Source organism: Triticum urartu, chromosome 4, assembly GCF_003073215.2.
Source record: "Triticum urartu cultivar G1812 chromosome 4, Tu2.1, whole genome shotgun sequence".
In the NCBI taxonomy this organism is placed as follows: domain Eukaryota; kingdom Viridiplantae; phylum Streptophyta; class Magnoliopsida; order Poales; family Poaceae; genus Triticum; species Triticum urartu.
In genome coordinates, this window is record NC_053025.1 from 542,489,536 (window position 1) to 542,512,624 (window position 23,089).

At 46.1% G+C, this 23,089-nt stretch overlaps 2 protein-coding genes and 1 long non-coding RNA gene across 4 annotated transcripts; 2 read left to right on the top strand and 1 right to left on the bottom strand.

Moving 5' to 3' along the window:
• Window positions 1–206: 206 nt before the first annotated feature.
• On the top strand, window positions 207–1,927 carry LOC125554081. The gene is made up of 2 exons (XR_007304315.1): window positions 207–990; window positions 1,443–1,927. It is a non-coding gene; the product is annotated as an uncharacterized LOC125554081 (long non-coding RNA).
• A 13,258-nt stretch (window positions 1,928–15,185) lies between these two features.
• LOC125552540 (vesicle transport protein GOT1-like) lies at window positions 15,186–18,195 on the top strand. 2 transcript variants are annotated; one of them, XM_048716141.1, is made up of 7 exons: window positions 15,186–15,381; window positions 15,896–15,968; window positions 16,912–17,003; window positions 17,098–17,178; window positions 17,255–17,352; window positions 17,542–17,623; window positions 17,719–18,195. In XM_048716141.1, exons 2-7 carry the CDS (start codon window positions 15,938–15,940, stop codon window positions 17,755–17,757), a joined length of 423 nt encoding a protein of 140 aa, XP_048572098.1. In that variant the 5' UTR covers window positions 15,186–15,381; window positions 15,896–15,937; the 3' UTR covers window positions 17,758–18,195. The 2 variants fall into 2 exon arrangements, with proteins under 2 accessions (XP_048572098.1, XP_048572099.1); XM_048716142.1 differs by having other exon boundaries at window positions 15,196–15,381; window positions 15,902–15,968.
• Window positions 18,196–18,419: 224 nt separating this feature from the next.
• On the bottom strand, window positions 18,420–22,734 carry LOC125552538 (probable protein S-acyltransferase 22). The gene is made up of 8 exons (XM_048716140.1): window positions 22,181–22,734; window positions 21,713–22,066; window positions 21,345–21,413; window positions 21,171–21,242; window positions 20,792–20,920; window positions 20,581–20,661; window positions 19,931–20,122; window positions 18,420–19,405 (listed from the first exon to the last, which is right to left on the bottom strand). Exons 1-8 carry the CDS (start codon window positions 22,334–22,336, stop codon window positions 18,698–18,700), a joined length of 1,761 nt encoding a protein of 586 aa, XP_048572097.1. The 5' UTR covers window positions 22,337–22,734; the 3' UTR covers window positions 18,420–18,697.
• Between the last annotated feature and the right edge of the window lie 355 nt (window positions 22,735–23,089).

Here is a 23,089-nt window from a genome sequence, read left to right on the forward strand (position 1 = left end):
TCGACGTTTATCAACATTGAATGTAAAAAATGAGCGTAATAGCATATGGACCAGGTTTTGTGAGTTTATATGCCCGTTGCAACGCAAGGGCATTTGTACTTATATATAGCAATAATAAAGCACGAGTTGAGTCTGCCGGGTTCACCGTCGTGGCGTTTTTACACAAAGGTCCATGTGGTTTCTGATAGCTAAACCCACAGTCCAGTAAATAAGTGGAAAAAACGTTTCAGATTTCTGCCCCACGGGTGAACGCGCTCGACAAAAAAACACCCCTGAGTCGAGAGACGGTGTGTCCCACCCCCATCTGAATCTGTCGCCTCCCCACCATCGGCCCGCACCCTCTGTTGCGGCGTCCTCCCCGCACTGCGGCCTGCCTCCTCTCCACCGCGCCCTCCCCCCCGCGCCGTCCGAGTCATCCGCGCGCAGTTCACCGATGCCGAGGCCCAGGCCGCCGCGCTCCGGGCCCGCGCCGACCGGCCCGAGTACGTGTTGCCGGCCGCGACGGGCTACTGGACACGCTCCTCGCCGCCACGAGCAACGAGCATTGGGACGAGAAGAGGGAGGTGGAGGCAGTGGAGGAGCCGGTTGGAGGAGGTGGATCGGAAGGTGGAGGCGGCGGAGGAGGGGAAGGGGATGACGGGGACAGATCGGACTACACGCCGGAGGACGAGGGCACCGCACGGCCTACCGTCGCGTCTTAGCTACAAGGTCGTCTCTGCCGTCGCGCAGCACCGACCGCCTTGCCCCGATTAGCTCTTGGATACACGGACGACCGGATGTGCTCCAGCGCCGCCGCCTATGGGCGACTCCCCAACGACGGGTCGTCCCTTCCTCATGGTCTTGGACCTATCTCTTGTTAGATCTAATTGTATCCCTGTTTGTGGTGATTGGGTTGGGGTAGACGAGTCAACAATGAAGCTCGGTGACGTGATATGGCGCCCAGTGTAGGTGGCCATGGTGGACCTGAAGCTGGCTGAGATAAGCGATGGGGTCAGTGTTATGCTCCTCCCATTCTCATTAACCAAATATTGGAGACTGTGGTTGCATGACTGGTGTATATATCCACTTGGACCACCAAAATCAAACTGATAGCAAGAACCAGAAATAGTGCTGATTTATAGTTCGTAAACAGATCCATATTAGTTCAGAGATCCACACAACAAATCTGTACATTCAGAATGACCACCAAAATCCAGCAGTACAATTAACTAGATTGGAAGAATTTATTTGATCAATATGTGCACATGAAACAATAAATTAACCCATGTGAACTATCCATGGAATTATGCAATGCACAGACAAATATTCGGAAAACATGATGTTTCATTCCGAGGCTATAGTTACATCACTGAAACCAAACAATTATATATGATTCCCCATAGACAGATTGCACCAAACACTCTGGTTACTTGCCTACAGCTAATTATTTTACTTAATGACAGGTATGTATCAAATTATGGAGCTTGGGGATCTGTCTTGCCTGTTGTATGAACCAAAACAGCAGCCTCACTCTCTTCTTGGTATTCAATTACATTGAGCTGCTTCTCGAATGTCCCATCGCATACCGGCTGCAGCACCCGGAGCTCATTATCTGATACATGATCAAGATCCATCGCCACTGACAGTCGCGCAATTGGCTGCAAGGCTTGCCCGGATGACTCTGAATCGAAACCAATCCTAGACTGGGAGTTGTATGCATCGTCCATTTGCGTAGATCCAGCCAAAGCACTTATCACAGTCCGCCAAATAGGCAATCTATGTAACGCAAGGCAAATCTAGCTTAGAAATCTACACAGAACCTGCACTATGATTGGCTAAATCAACTCCCTTAGGTTCATGTTCCGTATACTTTGTTTTTCTAACCCATTCCCTGTATAGGCACTCTTGTTGGCAGCACAGGTTCAGGCCATATTCAATTATCAACTAATTATCAAGTGGAGTTGCAGATTATGAATAGGGGAATGATCATAGATGGCAACACCTGTAGTAAGATTTATCTTGATGAAGAGGCACTTGATTCACAAGTAGTTTTAGTGTTTGTTCTAGATAGCTCAAGTACTTAAGCTTCTGCAATCATGATAATCAAAAGAAGGGACCATTTAGTCAGGTCCCATTAACCAAATGCTTCACATATATTAGTCTGTATATGTTGATAGAGATGCACGGGATTCACAAGTAGTTTTAGCATTTTAGTCTCATGACATTCATGATTTTAGGATCCAACCTTTGACTAGGTTGTATATCACACCCACTAATGGTAGAGCCCTGTTTGAATACCAAATATCCTAGACGGGCAGCCTTTAGTTTGAACTTTGGATCCATTTCTTATCTCCAGTTAGCATGTTTTATAAATAATATCCTATTCTATAGCGCTAGCTTGAGCCTTGAACACCATTTTTCATTTTTTCTTTTCTAAAACCAACATCAACATTCATTCCAATTCATCTCTTCTTTCTGTAATACATGCTTTCAAGGAAAAATATATGTGCAACTACTTTAGGGGATAAGTGTTGTGCATGTTAGCCAGCAGAAATCTTATGTGTTTGAGTTTGTAATCCATATGAAACTAATAATTTCACCACGAGCAGTCTGAATTTGGATAGGACCCTTGCCTAGATCACATAGTTCTAGCTATTCATTTTATATTGGTCCATGATTTGGCAGTCTGTGTTTAATTCCATGTTTGTTTAAAATCCATGAACAAATAAGTTATGTTTCTCCTTGTTTGATTCAAGTTTGAAAGTCTGAATTTGCATAGGACCATTGCGCAGATCACATAGTTCTAGCTGTTCACATTATTTTATTTTGCCTTTTGAGTTTGTTGATATGAACTTTTGTTGGCTGTCATATTATGACTATGAAAAGTTCATATAACTGATATAGCCTTAAATCATACACGAGAAGTCCATGGTTGAGTACAAATGCTATATATTTGGAGAGATAATGCACCACTCAAACAGTGCTCTCTGCCCATATTTAGTACAATCAACAACAAAGTTGACACCTAAGGTCTGAGTAATGCTGAACTTTTTGATCTTTTTATTAACCACGTCAGTGGCTAAAAGAATTCATGAGTAGTAACACAGACTAAGAATGGATTTTCCGACATGAAAGTATCCTTGAGAGCACATCAGCGCCTGAAACTGATGCTCTCGCAGCTCTACACTTTTTCTTCTTCTTTCCGGACACCTGCCAGCCCAAGCATGCAAGAGCAGCAGCATGAGGCCGTGATGTGCAACAACATCAGAGCGCTCTCACTGCAGCGGAACTACTCGGGCGTCTCTAACGACAACATGCTTGATATTGAAGTTGAAGAGGGTAGCACGGTTGAGCTGAAGCGGTATGAAAACATTAACTTTTATTAAAAATAAGGATATTTCCATGTTTAACCATATTGTCGACATTTATTAAAATTGGATATAAAAAAGATGCACAATGACACATGAAGCAGGTTGTGCCCCTTTTATTGCCCGGTATAATGCACGGGCATTTGTACTAGTATGTACTCATTTAGGGTGTAGTTACTTGTTGAAATCTCTAGAAAGGCAAATAATCCTTTCTGGTTTACATGGCTATATTAGCAAGTACTACAATAGTGGGCTTATAGCTTGCTTACATAACAATTTTGTCTCATGCAAGAGCCTGGCTATATGCGTGCTCCAAGGCTCCGCACCACGCCCCACTCCTACACAAAGACTGCCACACGAGCGTTCACAACTACCACGTTCGGGTTGCGCTTGGCTCTCGCCTCTTCGAGAAGACGAACAATGATGTTACTACTTCTACAATATCGAATCAACTGTTGCATGTCTGTCGTGCTGGAGGGACAGCTTGTTGTAGTAAGCAAAAGCCTGTCCTCATCTGCGAGCCACCACACACATGGACGAGGGAGAAGGCGTGTAGTAGTAAAATCAAACTTCTCCTCGTTGTACGTGTTGACGCGACACATCATAGCACTAGCCCCACATGCTTGCCTCTAAACTTGGCTAAAAGACCCGCAGTGTACAATATATTTGCTGCAACCTCTAACATTTACCGCACCACAAATTAAAAAAGTATATTCCCGTCTTGACAAGATGAGCGTGCAAACTAAAATCACCAGGATGACAGGTTGGGCCAGAACATTATTTTAATCAAAAATTTCTTCGAGACGGCCTCATAGCATGGAGCCGACCCCAATGATTTTAAGCTTAGAGGCACAGTACATGCTATTCTAGACTACTCTACACATGAAACTGCCACACGAGCGTCCGGGTTGCGCTTGGCTCTTCGCCTCTTTGGGAAGTCGAACAATGATGGTACTACTGCAGTGGAGTAATACAATATGCTTTTGGCCATCTGACACCGAATGAACCGCTGCATGTCCACCGCGTACGGGAGGTAGAGCGTGTAGCGAAAGCTTCTCCTAGTCCTGCGACCCACCACACTCATGGGCGAGGGAGAGGGCATTGTAATCAAACTTCTCCTTGTTGTACGAGTTGACGTGACACATCAAAGCAGTGCACTTGATATATTTCAATAATTTGCGTTTACCGATGCATTAATTACAACGCATGCATGCATGTCGTGACTTTCCTTTTGATACTTGCATGTGTTGATTTAATGCACCTTGAAGTAGTATGAATATGTGACGGTAAAACTTTGTAATGCCCCGGCCCTAAAGCGAGAGATGGTTGTGCATGAGGAGGACGAGATCATGCCGACGGAACATGACCTAATGATGGAGCTCTCTATGGTCTCTATGGACCTCTCCTTGCTCCACTGCCCTTTGTGCCTCCGCCCCTTGAAGCCTCCAGTGTATGAGGTTTGAATACACCTCGTCCGTTCTACTAATCGAGCAAGGTGCAGGTTTCTTGATTGATGTGATGTTCGATTGATTTGTGCAGTGCAAGGGAGGGCACCTGGCTTGCGCGGACTGCTGCGGCAAGCGCCCGGGGAAGCAGCGGCAGTGCCAAAAGTGAGAGCGCAGCGGTGGCTTCGACGTGCGGAACACGGCGGTGAATGCCGTCCTCTCCTAGGTGACGGTGGAGTGTGTGCACAAAGGCTGTGGGCTCTACTTCACTTACCACAAGCTCGCCGATCACCAGAGCGTGTGTTCGCTCGCACCCTACAAATGCCTTGTGCCCGTCTGCGGATACGAAGGCCCGCCGCCGCCGCTCTCCCACCACATCAGCACTGTGCATCCCATGCCCTGAAGGAAATATGCCCTAGAGGCAATAATAAAGTTATTATTTATTTCCTTATATCATGATAAATTTTTATTATTCGTGCTAGAATTGTATTAACCGGAAACATAATACATGTGTGAATACATAGACAAACGGAGTGTCACTAGTATGCCTCTACTTGACTAGCTCGTTAATCAAAAATGGTTATGTTTCCTAACCATGGACAAAGAGTTGTTATTTGATTAACGGGATCACGTCATTAGTTGAATGATCTGATTGACATGACCCATTCCATTAGCTTAGCACCCGATCGTTTAGTATGTTGTTATTGCTTTCTTCATGACTTATACATGTTCCTATGACTATGAGATTATGCAACTCCCGTTTGCCGGAGGAACACTTTGTGTGCTACCAAACGTCACAACGTAACTGGGTGATTATAAAGAAGCTCTACAGGTGTCTCCAAAGGTACATGTTGGGTTGGCGTATTTCGAGATTAGGATTTGTCACTCCGAATGTCGGAGAGGTATCTCTGGGCCCTCTCGATAATGCACATCACTTAAGCCTTGCAAGCATTGCAACTAATGAGTTAGTTGTAGGATGATGTATTACGAAACGAGTAAAGAGACTTGCCGGTAATGAGATTGAACTAGGTATTGGATACCGACGATCGAATCTCAGGCAAGTAACATATCGATGACAAAGGGAACAACGTATGTTGTTATGCGGTCTGACCGATAAAGATCTTCGTAGAATATGTAGGAGCCAATATGGGCATCCAGGTCCCGCTATTGGTTATTGACCAGATACGTGTCTCGGTCATGTCTACATTGTTCTCGAACCGTAGGGTCCGCACGCTTAAGGTTTCGATGACAGTTATATTATGAGTTTATGAGTTTTGATGTACCGAAGGAGTTCGGAGTCCCGGATGAGATCGGGGACATGACGAGGAGTCTCGAAATGGTCGAGATGTAAAGATCGATATATTGGACGACTATATTCGGACATCGGAAAGGTTCCGAGTGATTCGGGTATTTTTCGGAGTATCGGGGAGTTACGGGAATACGGGGGGAGAAGTATTGGGCCTTATTGGGCCATACGGGAAAGAGAGAGGGGCTGCCTAGGGCAGGCCGCGCCCCCCCCCAAGGCCTAGTCCGAATTGGACTAGGGGGAGGAGCTGCGCCCCCTCCTTCCTTCCCTTCTCCCTTCCCCTTCCTTGTCTCCTACTCCTACTACATGGAAGGACTCCTAGTTGGACTAGAAAAGGGGGAATCCTACTCCCGGTGGGAGTAGGACTCCCCTAGGGCGCGCCATAGAGAGGGCCAGCCCTCCCCTCCTCCACTCCTTTATATACGGGGGCAGGGGGCACCCCATAGACACAAGTTGATCTTCGTGATCGTTCCTTAGCCGTGTGCGGTGCCCCCCTCCACCATATTCCACCTCGGTCATATTGTAGCAGTGCTTAGGCGAAGCCCTGCTACTGTGACGCCCTGCATCCACCACCACGCCGTCGTGCTGCTGGATCTTCATCAACCTCTCCTTCCCCTTGCTGGATCAAGAAGGAGGATACGTCTCCCGTCCCGTACGTGTGTTGAACGCAGAGGTGCCGTCCGTTCGGCGCTTGGTCATCGGTGATTTGGATCACGTCGTGTTCGACTACATCATCACCGTTCTTTGAACGCTTCCGTGCGCGATCTACAAAGGTATGTAGATGCATCCAATGACTCGTTGCTAGATGAACTCCTAGATGATCTTGGTGAAACGAGTAGGAAAATTTTTGTTTTCTGCAACGTTCCCCAACAGTGGCATCATGAGCTAGGTTTATGCGTAGTTCTTCTTGCGCGAGTAGAACACAATTAGTTGTGGGCGTAGATTTGTCAACTTTCTTGCCGCTACTAGTCTTATCTTGCTTCAGTGGTATTGTGGGATGAAGCGGCCCGGACCAACCTTACACGTACGCTTACGTGAGACCGGTTCCACCGACTAACATGCACTAGTTGCATAAGGTGGCTGGCGGGTGTCTGTCTCTCCCACTTTAGTTGGAGCGGATTCGATGAACAGGGTCCTTATGAAGGGTAAATAGAAGTTGACAAATCACGTTGTGGCTTTAACGTAGGTAAGAAGACGTTCTTGCTAGAACCCTAATTCAGCCACGTAAAACTTGCAACAACAATTAGAGAACGTCTAACTTGTTTTTGCAGCAAGTGGTTTGTGATATGAGATGGCCAAAGTTGTGATGAATGATGAATGATCTATATGTGATGTATGAGATGTTCATGCTATTGTAATAGGATTCACGACTTGCATGTCGATGAGTATGACAACCGGCAGGAGCCATAGGAGTTGTCTTTATTCTTTTATATGACCTGCGTGTCATTGAGAAACGCCATGTAAATTACTTTACTTTATTGCTAAACGCGTTAGCCATAGTAGTAGAAGTAATAGTTGGCGAGCAACTTCATGGAGACACGATGATGGAGATCATGATGATGGAGATCATGGTGTCAAGCCGGTGACAAGATGATCATGGAGCCCCAAGATGGAGATCAAAGGAGCTATGTGATATTGGCCATATCATGTCACATTTATTATTTGATTGCATGTGATGTTTATCATGTTTTGCATCTTGTTTACTTAGAACGACGGTAGTAAATAAGATGATCCCTCATTAAAATTTCAAGAAGTGTTCTCCCCTAACTGTGCACCGTTGCTAAAGTTCGTCGTTTCTAAGCATGCCGTGATGATCGGGTGTGATGGATCCTTACGTTCACATACAACGGGTGTTGACGAGCCTAGCATGTACAGACATGGCCTCGGAACACATGCAAAACACTTAGGGTTAACTTGACGAGCCTAGCATGTACAGACATGGCCTCGGAACACAGAAGACCGAAAGGTCGAGCATGAGTCATATAGAAGATACGATCAACATGAAGATGTTCACCGACGTTGACTAGTCCGTCTCACGTGATGATCGGACACGGTCTAGTTAACTTGGATCATGTAATACTTAGATGACTAGAGGGATGTCTAATCTAAGTGGGAGTTCATTAATAATTTGATTAGATGAACTTAATTATCATGAACTTAGTCTAAAATCTTTGCAAATATGTCTTGTAGATCAAATGGCCAACGTAGTCCTCAACTTCAACGCGTTCCTAGAGAAAACCAAGCTGAAAGATGATGGCAGCAACTATACGGACTGGGTCCGGAACCTGAGGATCATCCTCATAGCTGCTAAGAAAGATTATGTCCTACAAGTACCGCTAGGTGATCCACCCGTCCCACAGAACCAAGACGTTATGAACGCTTGGCAGACACGTGTTGACGACTACTCCCTCGTTCAGTGCGGCATGCTTTACAGCTTAGAGCCGGGGCTCCAAAAGCGTTTTGAGAGACATGGAGCATATGAGATGTTCGAAGAGCTGAAAATGGTTTTTCAAGCTCATGCCCGGATCGAGAGATATGAAGTCTCCGATAAGTTCTTCAGCTGTAAGATGGAGGAAAATAGTTCTGTCAGTGAGCACATACTCACTATGTCTGGGTTACATAACCGCTTGTCACAGCTGGGAGTTAATCTCCCGGATGATGCGGTCATTGACAGAATCCTCCAGTCGCTTCCACCAAGCTACAAGAGCTTTGTGATGAACTTCAACATGCAGGGGATGCAAAAGACCATTCCTGAGTTGTTCTCAATGCTGAAATCAGCGGAGGTAGAAGTCAAGAAGGAACATCAAGTGTTGATGGTCAATAAAACCACTAAGTTCAAGAAAGGCAAGGGTAAAAAGAACTTCAAGAAGGACGGCAAGGAGGTTGCCGCGCCCGGCAAGCAAGCTGCCGGGAAGAAGCCAAAGAATGGACCCAAGCCCGAGACTGCGTGCTTTTATTGCAAGGGAAGCGGTCACTGGAAGCGGAACTGCCCTAAATACTTAGCAGGCAAGAAGGCCGGCAAAACAAAAGGTATATTTGATATACATGTAATTGATGTGTACCTTACCAGTACTCGTAGTGACTCCTGGGTATTTGATACCGGTGTCGTTGCTCATATTTGTAACTCACAGCAAGAGCTGCGGAATAAACGGAGACTGGCAAAGGACGAGGTGACGATGCGCGTCGGGAATGGTTCCAAGGTCGATGTGATCGCCGTCGGCACGCTGCCTATGCATTTACCTACGGGATTAGTTTTAAACCTCAATAATTGTTATTTAGTGCCAGCTTTGAGCATGAACATTGTATCAGGATCTCGTTTAATTCGAGATGGCTACTCATTTAAATCTGAGAATAATGGTTGTTCCATTTATATGAGTGATATGTTTTATGGTCATGCTCCTATGGTGAATGGTTTATTCTTTATGAATCTCGAACGTAATGCTACACATGTTCATAATGTGAGTACCAAAAGATGTAAAGTTGATAATGATAGTACCACATACTTGTGGCACTGCCGCCTTGGTCACATAGGTGTCAAACGCATGAAGAAGCTCCATGCAAATGGACTTTTGGAGTCTCTTGATTATGAATCATTTGACACGTGCGAACCATGCCTCATGGGTAAAATGACCAAGACTCCGTTCTCAGGAACAATGGAGCGAGCAACCAACTTATTGGAAATCATACATACTGATGTGTGCGGTCCAATGAGTGTTGAGGCTCGCGGTGGCTATCGTTACGTTCTCACCCTCACTGATGACTTGAGTAGATATGGGTATGTCTACTTAATGAAACACAAGTCTGAAACCTTTGAAAAGTTCAAGGAATTTCAGAGTGAGGTTGAAAATCAACGTGACAGGAAAATCAAGTTTCTACGATCAGATCGTGGAGGAGAATACTTGAGTCACGAGTTTGGCACACACTTAAGAAAATGTGGAATAGTTTCACAACTCACGCCGCCTGGAACACCTCAGCGTAACGGTGTGTCCGAACATCGTAATCGCACTCTATTAGATATGGTGCGATCTATGATGTCTCTTACCGATTTACCGCTATCTTTTTGAGGCTATGCTTTAGAGACTGCCGCATTCACTTTAAATAGGGCTCCGTCGAAATCCGTTGAGACGACACCGTATGAATTATGGTTTGGAAAGAAACCTAAGCTGTCGTTTCTGAAAGTTTGGGGATGCGATGCTTATGTCAAGAAACTTCAACCTGAGAAGCTCGAACCCAAGTCGGAAAAATGCGCCTTCATAGGATACCCTAAAGAAACTATTGGGTATACCTTCTACCTAAGATCCGAAGGCAAGATCTTTGTTGCCAAGAACGGACTCTTTCTGGAGAAAGAGTTTCTCTCGAAAGAAGTAAGTGGGAGGAAAGTAGAGCTTGATGAAGTATTACCTCTTGAACCGGAAAACGGCGCAACTCAAGAAAATGTTCCTGAGGTGCCTGCACCGACTAGGGAGGAAGTTAATGATAATGATCAAGATACTTCTAATCAAGCTCCTACTGAAATTCGAAGGTCCACAAGGACACGTTCCGCACCAGAGTGGTACGGCAACCCTGTCTTGGAAATCATGTTGTTAGACAACGGTGAACCTTCGAACTATGAAGAAGCGATGGCGGGCCCGGATTCCGACAAATGGCCGGAAGCCATGAAATCCGAGATAGGATCCATGTATGAAAACGAAGTATGGACTTTGACTGACTTGCCCGTTGAACGGCGAGCCATAGAAAATAAATGGATCTTTAAGAAGAAGACAGACGCGGATGGTAATGTGACCATCTATAAAGCTCGGCTTGTCGCTAAGGGTTATCGACAAGTTCAAGGGGTTGACTACGATGAGACTTTCTCACTGGTAGCGAAGCTGAAGTCCGTCCGAATCATGTTAGCGATTGCCGCATTCTATGATTATGAAATATGGCAAATGGACGTCAAAACGGCATTCCTTAATGGTTTCCTTAAGGAAGAATTGTATATGATGCAGCCGGAAGGTTTTGTCGATCCTAAGAATGCTGACAAGGTATGCAAGCTCCAACGCTCGATTTATGGGCTGGTGCAAGCATCTCGGAGTTGGAACATTCGCTTTTGATGAGATGATCAAAGCGTTTGGGTTTACACAGACTTATGGAGAAGCCTGCGTTTACAAGAAAGTGAGTGGGAGCTCTGTAGCATTTCTCATATTATATGTAGATGACATACTTTTGATGGGAAATGATATAGAACTCTTGGACAGCATCAAGGCCTACTTGAATAAAAGTTTTTCAATGAAGGACCTTGGAGAAGCTGCTTATATATTAGGCATCAAAATCTATAGAGATAGATCGAGACGCCTCATAGGTCTTTCACAAAGCACATACCTTGATAAGATATTGAAAAAGTTCAATATGGATCAGTCTAAGATGGGGTTCTTGCCTGTGTTGCAAGGTATGAAATTGAGCTCAGCTCAATGTCCGACCACGGCAGAAGAAATAGAAGAGATGAGTGTCATCCCCTATGCCTCAGCCATAGGTTCTATTATGTATGCCATGCTGTGTACCAGACCTGATGTAAACCTTGTCGTAAGTTTGGTAGGCAGATACCAAAGTAATCCCGGCAAGGAACACTGGACAGCGGTCAAGAATATCCTAAAGTACCTGAAAAGGACTAAGGAAATGTTTCTCGTTTATGGAGGTGACGAAGAGCTCGTCGTAAAGGGTTACGTCGACGCTAGCTTCGACACAGATCTGGATGACTCTAAGTCACAAACCGAATACGTGTATATGTTGAATGGTGGAGCAGTGAGCTGGTGCAGCTGCAAGCAGAGCGTCGTGGCGGGATCTACATGTGAAGCAGAGTACATGGCAGCCTCGGAGGCAGCACATGAAGCAATATGGGTGAAGGAGTTCATCACCGACCTAGGAGTCATACCCAATGCGTCGGGGCCAATCAAACTCTTTTGTGACAACACTGGAGCTATTGCACTTGCCAAGGAGCCCAGGTTTCACAAGAAGACAAGGCACATCAAGCGTCGCTTCAACTCCATTCGTGAAAATGTTCAAAATGGAGACATAGAGATTTGTAAAGTACATACGGACCTGAATGTAGCAGATCCGTTGACTAAACCTCTCCCTAGGGCAAAACATGATCAACACCAGAATTCCATGGGTGTTCGATTCATCACAATGTAACTAGATTATTGACTCTAGTGCAAGTGGGAGACTTTTGGAAATATGCCCTAGAGGCAATAATAAAAGCATTATTATTATATTTCCTTGTTCATGATAATTGTCTTTATTCATGCTATAATTGTATTATCTGGAAATCGTAATACATGTGTGAATAATAGACACCAACATGTCCCTAGTAAGCCTCTAGTTGACTAGCTCGTTGATCAACAGATAGTCATGATTTCCTGACTATGGACATTAGATGTCATTGATAACGAGATCACATCATTAGGAGAATGATGTGATGGACAAGACCCAAACCTAAACATAGCACAAGATCGTATAGTTCGTTTGCTAGAGTTTTCCAATGTCAAAGTATCTTTTCCTTAGACCATGAGATCGTGTAACTCCCGGATACCGTAGGAGTGCTTTGGGTATACCAAACGTCACAACGTAACTGGGTGACTATAAAGGTAGACTACGGGTATCTCTGAAAGTGTCTGTTGGGTTGACATGGATCAAGACTGGGATTTGTCACTCCGTATGACGGAGAGGTATCACTGGGCCCACTCGGTAATGCATCATCATAATGAGCTCAAAGTGACCAAGTGTCTGGTCACGGGATCATGCATTACGGTACGAGTAAAGTGACTTGCCGGTAACGAGATTGAACGAGGTATTGGGATACCGACGATCGAATCTCGGGCAAGTAACATATCGATTGACAAAGGGAATTGCATACGGGGTTGATTGAATCCTCGACATCGTGGTTCATCCGATGAAATCATCGTGGAGCATGTGGGAGCCAACATGGGTATCCAGATCCCGCTGTTGGTTATTGGCCGGAGAGTCGTCTCGGTCATGTCTGCTTGTCTCCCGAACCCGTAGGGTCTACACACTTAAGGTTCGGTGACGCTAGGGTTGTGAAGGTAAGTATATTCAGTAACCCGAATGTTGTTCGGAGTCCCGGATGAGATCCCGGACGTCACGAGGAGTTCCGGAATGGTCCGGAGGTAAAGAATTATATATAGAAAGTGCTGTTTCGGCCATCGGGACAAGTTTCGGGGTTATCGGTATTGTACCGGGACCACCGGAGGGGTCCCGGGGGCCCACCGGGTGGGGCCACCTGTCCCGGGAGGCCACATGGGCTGTAGGGGGTGCGCCTTGGCCTGCATGGGCCAAGGGCACCAGCCCCACTAGGCCCATGCGCCTAGGGTTTCCATGGGGGAGGAGTCCAAGTGGTGGAAGGCACCTCCAAGGTGCCTTGGGGGGGGAGGGAATCCTCCCCCTGGCCGCCGCACCTAGGAGTTCAGATCTCCTAGGCTGCGCACCACCCCCCTTGGCCCTCCTATATATAGTGGGGGAGAGGAGGGATTTCATACACCAGCCCCTGGCGCCTCCCTCTCTCCCCGTTACGTCTCTCTCGCGTAGTATAGGCGAAGCCCTGCTACTGTGACGCCCTGCATCCACCACCACGCCGTCGTGCTGCTGGATCTTCATCAACCTCTCCTTCCCCTTGCTGGATCAAGAAGGAGGAGACGTCTCTCGTCCCGTACGTGTGTTGAACGCGGAGGTGCCGTCCGTTCGGCGCTTGGTCATCGGTGATTTGGATCACGTCGTGTTCGACTACATCATCACCGTTCTTTGAACGCTTCCGTGCGCGATCTACAAAGGTATGTAGATGCATCCAATGACTCGTTGCTAGATGAACTCCTAGATGATCTTGGTGAAACGAGTAGGAAATTTTTTGTTTTCTGCAACGTTCCCCAACACTAACTTGTGTCCTGTGTGTGCTACCGAATCGGAGGACACTTTTCATGCTCTCTGCAGATGTCCTCATGCGGTCGCCTTGTGGCAAGCTATGGCGCGGCAATGGAATATTCCGGACATCCGTCGAGTCATGCACACTGGGCCAGAGTGGCTTTTTCATGTGCTCGCAGACTTGTCACTAGAGGAGCGGATGTATACGCTCATGACGATTTGGCGTTGCTGGCATGTGAGGAATGAGATCGTCCACGACAAACGACCACCGCCGGTCGAAGCCTCGACCAGATTCCTAACCAGCTATATCAACTCATTGCTAGCCATCCAGGCGTACCCTCATGGAGATCACATCAAAGGAAAAATGGTAGCTGCGCCTTTGTACAACAGGAAATTGTTATCACATGTTGATCACATGTTGAGCGTGAGAAGCCATCATCACTTGGATGGGAGGCACCGCCGGCCGGCTGGGCTGCGCTCACTCGACGGTCTCAAGGACGAAACTGCAGGAGCTGGCATGGTCCTCGGGATGAACATGGAGATATTATTTTTTTCGTCTTGCGTGAGTTAAGGCAGTGTGCATCACCACTAGAATCTGAACTTGCTGCATGTTCAGAAGGCATCTCCCTGGCTACCCAGTGGTCTGAGCTGCCTTTTGTGATTCAAACGGACTGCGCAGAAGTGGTAAAACTAATTGAAGGAGGTATTGGCGACCGATCGGAGCATATGATGTTGATCCGCGAGATTACTTCGCGTCTTCGGGAACATGGTGAATTCTTAGTTAAGCTTGTGAGGCGTGAACAAACACTGTTTAGTCATTTTTTAGCGAACTTTGGTCGAATAAAGAAGCGCACTGCGGTGTGGCTTCATTCCGGGCCGGACGAGGTTCCGGACCTATGTAATGCAAACATGGCTGCCACTTAATTAATGAATTCCTTTTTTCCCCGCAAAAAAAAAGCAAAAAAAAATTAGCGAGTAAAATGCTCGGCCGCAGTGTTGGTTCATTTGGACTGGATAGCAAATTTTAATAGTTACGAGGCGTCATCTACAAAATTTTCCGCACACGTTCCTATCCACCTGATGCACCGTAGATTCTCCATCGGACGGTTCAAACCACCGTAGTGCACGTGTACACAAGGGCCCGAGTCACACAAGTCATCCCCATCACAATTCGGTAATAAATCACATTCGTCCCGTTCTCTATCTCGGTATCTCCATTCCCGAACAGAAAAAAAAGGAACACACACACAGGCGGACGCGTAGAGCCCAATCCCCGCAGGGCCGAGATCCCCGCCCCACTCCTCCGGACAACAGCCGCCGACTCGCCGGCCCTCGCCGCCTTCCGCGTCGCCGGCACCGCCGCCGTAGTACGGTTCGTCCTCTGTTTCCCCCCTACCCGGTCGTCTCGGCGTCTGTGATGCGTCCCCTCGATTAGGTGCCATCTGTGGATGCGGGGCGGTGGCGATCTACGAGTCGGCACGCGGCGGGGTCATCTGGGGGGCTGTTCGTGTTTAGGTCTGGATTTGCCCGGCGAAATTTTGAGAGTTCGTCGGCTCGATTTGAATTGGGACGGGCGTTTCGCCTGAGACTAGTTCGTCTTAGTTTATTATCACATACTAGTACCTCTTAGAAGTGTTTTCTGGTGACATCCTCAGGCGCAAAATTCCGCGCTCCTCCGTGTATCGAGTTGGGCAATTCATGCTCCTCCTGTTGCTGATCTGCACTGAGCAACCGAGATGCCATGTCGTCTCTAGATTTGAAACTTATGGCGATCGCTGATCCTGTTGACTTAGGGTTCGGTGCTCTTCGGGAGCTCTGTTAAGTCTTATTACTGACGGTCCTGTTTATTTTGCACAAAGTTTTGTCTAATATTTACATGTTTGCAGTTGCAGGGCTTCGTGTGCTGTTCCTCACCAGTGCCATCTAAGATGGTGTCCTTTGAGATGAATGACCTTAAGAGTATGCACCTGGCACAATTCTTGTCAACTTGTCTTGTATGTTTCATTTATCTGGAACAATAATAACTTGCGCTAGGCACTAGAATTTGAACTGGTCTAGGTTTTCTTATCTGTTTTTACTCCATGTGTTACCATATTGCAGTTATGCCACCAAATGATACAAACACTGACAAATTACTTAGTCCCGGGGATTCTATTTCTTCTAAAGGCTAGCTTATTCGTCATGCTTGTGGTAGACAGTTATATTGCTTTTCTGATGATTTAATTTGTTTTATTATCAGACTGGAAGTGTCGAAACGTACCCTGTATGTCATATCTCCCAACAAATATTTATTAGTATCCCAATCGACTATGATACATCAGAGGTTTATTATGTTTGTTTCTACAACTGTGTAGATATGATATTAGATTGTGCATTACCCTGACCCTACGATATTAGATTGTGCATTACCCTGACCCTACCCTGGCAGTTTAGCACCATATAGCTAGTTGCCATTGAGCTGGACCATTATATGAAACTCTAGGACAAAATCATACCAGTTGGGTCTGCCTTGTAGGAAGAGTGAAATTATTAGATGCGGATTAGTGTAAATTTTGCCTTGGGGTATTCGTACTCGGATTATTTAGAAACGTTTTTTTACACCCAGTACTATACATGGTGCCAGCTCCATGGTCTGTTCCAGTCTCCAATTGGCTACTGGCTATGCCATTGTGCTTGTTCAGTACAGGCGAATGATCAGCTGTTAGATTTTTTAGCTGTGGGCAGCAAAACCCTTTAAATTCGGATGTTTCTGGTATTTTAGTCCACCGATGCTTTATGCTTGTTGCTTTAGTGACATTATGCAAGTAATGTTAGGTACAGTGTGGTATGTACTTTGGAGCTTAGACTACAATGTGTTCTTCTCACTCGATGATTAACAAGACATGCATTTTATCTTCATCAGAGATAGGGCTAGGCCTGACAGGCTTTGGAGTATTCTTCTCCTTCCTGGGAATCGTTTTCTTCTTTGACAAGGGGCTTATTGCTATGGGCAATGTAAATTTCCTTCTCTCAATCTTCGCCTCGACCTTTTCAATAGATGAATTGACTAGTATGCATATGGTTAACCTTTTCTCATGTATTCTTTCAGATACTCTTCCTGTCAGGTTTGGGTTTGACAATTGGTCTGAAATCAACTATGCAGTTCTTCACAAAGCCTAAGAATTACAAGGTTCGGCAACCACTAAATTGTTTTGGTTGTTCTCCATCAACATTTACATCATATAATTAACAGATGTAATGAACAGGGTACCATCTCATTTGGCGCAGGCTTTTTCCTGGTTCTCATTGGATGGCCTTTCTTTGGCATGCTCTTAGAGGCATATGGTTTTATCGTGCTCTTCAGGTTTGATTTTTTTCATTGTTTCTCGCTTGATTAAAACCTGCCATTTCATGTTTGGACAAAACCTGAAAAGGTTATACAATGCTATGCTGATAGTTATCTGCAAAACCAATGCGTTCACTAGAAAATCCATTATTCTGATAACAAGTTTTGTTGTATGTTTAATGGACACTGATTTGCATTCCATTGCAGTGGATTCTGGCCAACACTCGCAGTTTTCCTGCAAAGGATTCCCATCCTTGGCTGGATTTTTCAACAACCATTTGTCACTTCGGTATGGATTTCACAGCACAGACATTTCCTTTTTGTTGCTGAGAGTTACGAAGCCTGATTTGTATTCTGACCAGTCTGATTTCCCTTGCTTTGCAGTTCCTTGACCGTTACAGAGGGAAACGAGTGCCGGTGTAGTATCACTTCGCGCTATGTTTCTTATGATGTAGCAGCTGAAGTTTTTTTCCTTCCCTGGGGATAACAGCAAGTAGTTGTGCCATCCTGGCCTTTCCCTTTGCCTGTTTACTTACTGGTGACTGTCCTTTGTAAATTACACCCCTGGATGGTTTTATCAAAGACCAAGATGCAAATTGTCCCATGGTATGGGCTGAAGAAACTTCATAAGCGAACCCGGACGATTCAAATATGTAGCTGTAGAGGGATGCTGTTGAAGTAGAAGCTACATCCTATCCGTCTCTTCTGTACTTATGTTCAGATATAGATATTCTGTTCTCTCGAGTCTTGAGCTTGTGTTTGCTTTATTTTTGTGCGCGCTTCATAGCTTGAAGAAAGTCAAATATGTGCTGGAACTGAAATTAATTCATGATTCATACAAACTTTGGAACTTTGTGGTTCTATCTCCCTCTTTTTTCCCTCTTTTTGTGTTTGGCGCTTCCTACATGAGTTTAGGAATTTGTATTTGTGCTCTGATGAGAAGTCTTTGTTTGCTGGAATGTGGCTCTGTGCTCGTATGATTCAGCATTCAGTAGCGCCATTGTTTGCTTTGCAAGGTTGCCATTGGTAGATCACATCATAATTACCAGCAACCGATTGGCAGGCAAGGTAAAGACGAGCGGTAATAGAGGTAGATCATCAGACAATTTCTACTGAATTGAGCTTAACAGCTGCAATCCGTCGAAACACACCACAATGCTACTGTTAGCAACACACTAGCAGTTTGCATGAGCTAACATCAAATGAGCATTGCTCTAACATCGTCACTAACAAAACCTAACCCTAGATTACAAATTAACCAATGTTTCCCCAGCTTTGCTCTGTCATATGCCAACGATTCACCAGATACCAACGCCACGCAGCTTCTTCCTACCATTTCTGTAGGTCAGATGAGCACATATAACTAGCTTCGCCTGCTGTTGTTAAGAAACCCTTCAGACGATGGCATGTGCTGGTCAGGCGCCTGTCCAGCCTGACCGGAATGCAGAAGCGAGTTAGCCCAGTTGGACGATCTGTGAACAATTCTTGACGGGATGCGGTCACTGTCTTCGCCTCCCGACGCTTCATACCCGTCGCTCGTCGATCTCGTGAACTCGATGTGGCTCTGAGCCGCATGCGGCGTAACTCCCAGCATTTCGTCGGCGGTGCATGAAGAAACTCGAAATGGGTGGAGATCAGGCGAATCGAAGCTGCTCTCAGGCGACGAGAGGGCGATTCTGGAGGATGCCGCGGTGCTTGGCTGGAAAGCGCTCCTCGCTTCGAGCTGCAATGGGGCTAGACTGGCAGAAGCTTCCATTGCCGCGTCACTGAAGTTGCTCTCGGTGCCGCTTGCAGATAGCCTTGTGAGGGGATCGAGAGAGAGTTCAGCGGGGAATCGCCCCCTCCTGTTGTCGTGGATGATCGGAGGATCTTGTCTTGCAATTGGCTTCAGAATCTTGGATTTCTTCTTTGCCTGTGCGGCTGCCTTTGACACTTCCTCGGCGTTGAGGCGTGCCAGTGTCCAGGGGCTGATTTTTACTGTTCCGTTTCTTCTTCTTGCTCCTTCCAGTACCTTCATCTTCTTGCTTCCAGGGTTCTGTGACATGCCAATCTCCGGAGGGATGACATCAAACTGTGCAAGAAAAAAGTGAATGATAAGCATTAGCACGTGTTTGAAAAAGTCTTCATATTTGTTAGTACTTCTTGTTCAATACTAGTTAAGCTTCCTGAGCTTTGGTGCAATACTAACTGTGGGTATTCAAAAAATTAATTTTGGTTCAGACCAATAAACTATTCTATTGTTACATTATTTCAAACCAAATTTAGTATAGTTGCTAATCTGACAACATGCTGGGGACTGAAAGGCTTTGTTTACTAATCTGACAACATGAGAGCAGGTGCAAATTCAAGTAGTTATTTCAAACTAAAAAGACAATCACATTATATATCTGGCAGTAGTTTGCTTCATACTGAGAGCAAATGACATAATTCATTTATGACGAAACAACAGCACATTATTCATAAGAAAATTGATGCGAACCAGACCCTGACAGATGGATGGAGTGCATCATATTTTGCTGCACTTCCACATCCAGGATCTGTGTTCAAACTTGATTATCTATAGCTCTCGGTAGAAATGGATTATTGTGGTCCATACCTGATCTTCAAGGAATAACCGTGGTGGAGTGCACCATGAACCACGATGAAGAGGACCAAAAGAACTTGCTGTGCTAAATCCAGTAACAGAACTAATGATAGACATCTGCGGACTTTGGTGACCAGCAACCTCTTCTTGCTGATCTTCCTCTTGTTCTCTCAAAGCTATGATGTAATCATACGTACTAATTCCCTAAACCAATATGAGAAGGATAGTAATTAACCTCAAGTTATACAGGAAAAAGACATGTTAAAATGAACAAATGCAAACTTCTCTTGAATGGCATAACAGGTTTTGGAAATTGTGTGCATGCTATATTACTTTCTGGCAACATACAGATAATTTTCTGACTTCGTTGAATTCAGTTAAAGGAGATGGTCACCGTATGTTGTCTTATTAGCCACAAATATGCCGAAAAAATTGGCAATAAAAGAAAAATGGAATAAGAGTTGGCTCTGTTTCGGATTAGATGGAAGTAAGGACCAAGCAACAGCAAAATTATGGCCAAACATGTTTTGCACGGAACGCCGGAAGCTGTCTTTTGATTTCAAAAATTTAGGATGGGGACCCCTCCTCCCTCCCCCTCTCCATCTCAAAATGAAACAATGAAAAAAATCCACAGCTTCAGTGACAGTCTCAAAGTGATTTACCTTCTTGATAAGAAGAATATGGAAGCACAGAAGTTGAGCAAGCGGTACAGTCGCGATCATTGCTAGTATGGTGCAAGTAGCCTGTAATAAGTCAAAGTATCACCATCAGAATAGTAATATGTAATTTAAACATTAAACGTTGTAAATAAATTTTCGCTTCATGCCTCAGTGCAGTAAACATGTACTTGATAGGAAAATTATATGAACTCACCACAACAATTACAAATGCTACAGTTGAGAAGCTGCTTCCTAACTTTGTGTCAATCTGTCTTGAGAACTCCCCTCGCTTCACAATGCAGAGAATTATCACAAGGGTTCCTGACAACCACTGCACCACAAGCTGCCCAAGGTGGACAAACCATGGAGACCTGTCAATGATCAACCAGAATAAAAGGGACACGGAAAAAAAATCTAACTACAAGCAATTGCTAGTTGGTTGCATAAGTTATGATGGCTATGAAGTTATGATTTCCCCATCTCAGTGCAACTGAAGGTGAATGCAGTTACAGGGTAGCTATCATTGTTCTTATTACACTCTTTTGACTTTTGAGATCCCATTGTGGTCAACTCATAGAGAGGCCCACACTTACCAGGAGAACGGCACAAGACATTAGAATGAAGAACCCTTTGTAGTTCCTTTTCCCGACGCAATTGTTGAGCCACTGTGAGAGAGCACGAACATCAGGGAAAATAGGAACGTTGCATTCTTGAAAGGAAGCAGGGATATGAATAACAGGGCAGAGAACATTGAAAATGTATCTTACTCTGCAATGGTGATCAAAGCCATCAACACACTTGTCGCACACCCTGCAATGCTTACTGTTCTTCAAAACCTACATAAACACATACGAAGGTTTGTAATGACATGTCGCAAAAAAGGTGAAGAAGTCATGCCATTCCCCGTAAGATAGAGCGACCTAGTGTAGCAATAACATTTGATTCAAACTAGTACTGCACACCATCTTGTATGTCCGACTACAACCTACTAAAATTACATCGAATATCCTGACATCTAGTCCAAATTCATTGGCACTTGGCACACTAAGCACAACTTGGTGGAAACATGTAAAGACAACATGTTGCGAAATTGCCCAATAATGTTGGATATGCCGGAGACATCGATTAGCCATACCTCGGCTTCACATAAGCTGCAGAAGAACATGCCCTCCTCGCTCATGTTCTCTTCAGAATGCTGGTCATCAGGATGGAGGCATCTCTTGAACAAGCATGAAAAGGGCAAACAGACTAAGCAGAGCAGTTGAGAGCATCTGGGCCAAGAAGGCGAGTCCTTCCTCTCGAGCATGCTGCTCAGCTTCTCGCTGTTGTCAGCAGCATGAAGGCCGTGGTCCGAGTCCATGTGGGAGTGGGAGTGGGACTGCCGCCCTTCCTTGTCCAGCCTCGAGTGCAGCCTGGTCGGCTTGCAGATGCCGGGGTCGCCGGGGTTGGTGGCGGCGCACCAAATGTAGAGCGTGACGACGCACGTAATCTGCAGGTGATTTGGTGCAGCAGTCAGTGAGTGAGTCCGTCAGTTAGGAGGCACCGGACCGGATCTGTTGAAAGCTGGGGAGGGGCGGGGGTTGGGGAAGGTGGGTCGGCTCACCAGCGGGGTGTAGAGGCCCATGGCGACGTACTGGGAGGTCTGGCTCCCGACGAAGGGCAGGAAGAAGACGTAGAAGGCGAAGCCCAGCGCGGCGAAGACGGCTATCGCCACCACCTGCAGCGGGTGGTACGGCAGCTGCCACCCGTGCTTCCTCATTGCCCCCAGCGGCTTCTGCTTCTTGTCCGGGGAGGAGGAAGAGGGAGGCGGCAATGTCCGCCCGGGGCTACCGAGGGGCGGCGAGCAGGTCCATCTGGTACGGTGTGCTCTCTCTCAGTCCCACTTTCCCCCTTCCGGAAGGCAGGCGAGCGCTCCGCTCCAGCGCGCAGGACCAGAGCGGCGGGGGAGCGACGAAAAAGGCTTGGTTTTTGTTACTTGTCTGGTTGTTTTTGGCCGGCGAAGGGGATGGAAATGGGGGTTTCGCCGACCTCCGATAATGGAGAGGCGGGGAGGGGAGGAGCGGGGGAGAGATTAGAATGGCATCCAATGCGTGCGCCGTCTCGTCTCGTCTCGTCTCGGGGAGAATGACGACGGAGGCGGACTGCGCAGTCGTCCGTCCGGAGCTTGTAATTAATTGTGGGGGAGGGTGTCAGTGTTTGCCTGGCTTTGCGCCTTGGGTTCCTGTGCTCGCTTCACTGCGCCCATGCTTTTATTACTCGCGCTCCTGACCTTTGTCTGCACCGTGGTCCGTGGACGGTGTTTTTCGCCACGCCACGGCCATGCTCGGAGCAATTGCTTCCCGCAGAGAAGATGGCCAGAAAGCTCTCGCCGGAGAGGAACCTTGCGTCGTGATCCATGATCAAATTGTACTACGTAAAATGTGCTCCGTCGGAGTGGACAGAGAAACAAAGCATGGCAGACAAAAATAGGGTGCGCCGATCGATCGAATGAGGAGGAAAATCGCAGCGATCT

Excerpts from the sequence above, each read along its gene's own strand:
- LOC125552540 (XM_048716141.1), top strand. The coding sequence starts at position 15,938 with ATGGTGTCCTTTGAGATGAATGACCTTAAGA. Across the intron at positions 15,969-16,911 it reads TGAGATGAATGACCTTAAGA|AGATAGGGCTAGGCCTGACA; the intron begins GTATGCACCTGG and ends TATCTTCATCAG. Across the intron at positions 17,624-17,718 it reads AACAACCATTTGTCACTTCG|TTCCTTGACCGTTACAGAGG; the intron begins GTATGGATTTCA and ends CTTGCTTTGCAG.
- LOC125552538 (XM_048716140.1), bottom strand. The coding sequence starts at position 22,336 with ATGAGGAAGCACGGGTGGCAGCTGCCGTACCACCCGCTGCAGGTGGTG. Across the intron at positions 21,414-21,712 it reads GCAGCTTATGTGAAGCCGAG|GTTTTGAAGAACAGTAAGCA; the intron begins GTATGGCTAATC and ends GTGTTTATGTAG. Across the intron at positions 19,406-19,930 it reads GGTTATTCCTTGAAGATCAG|TTTGATGTCATCCCTCCGGA; the intron begins GTATGGACCACA and ends TTTCTTGCACAG.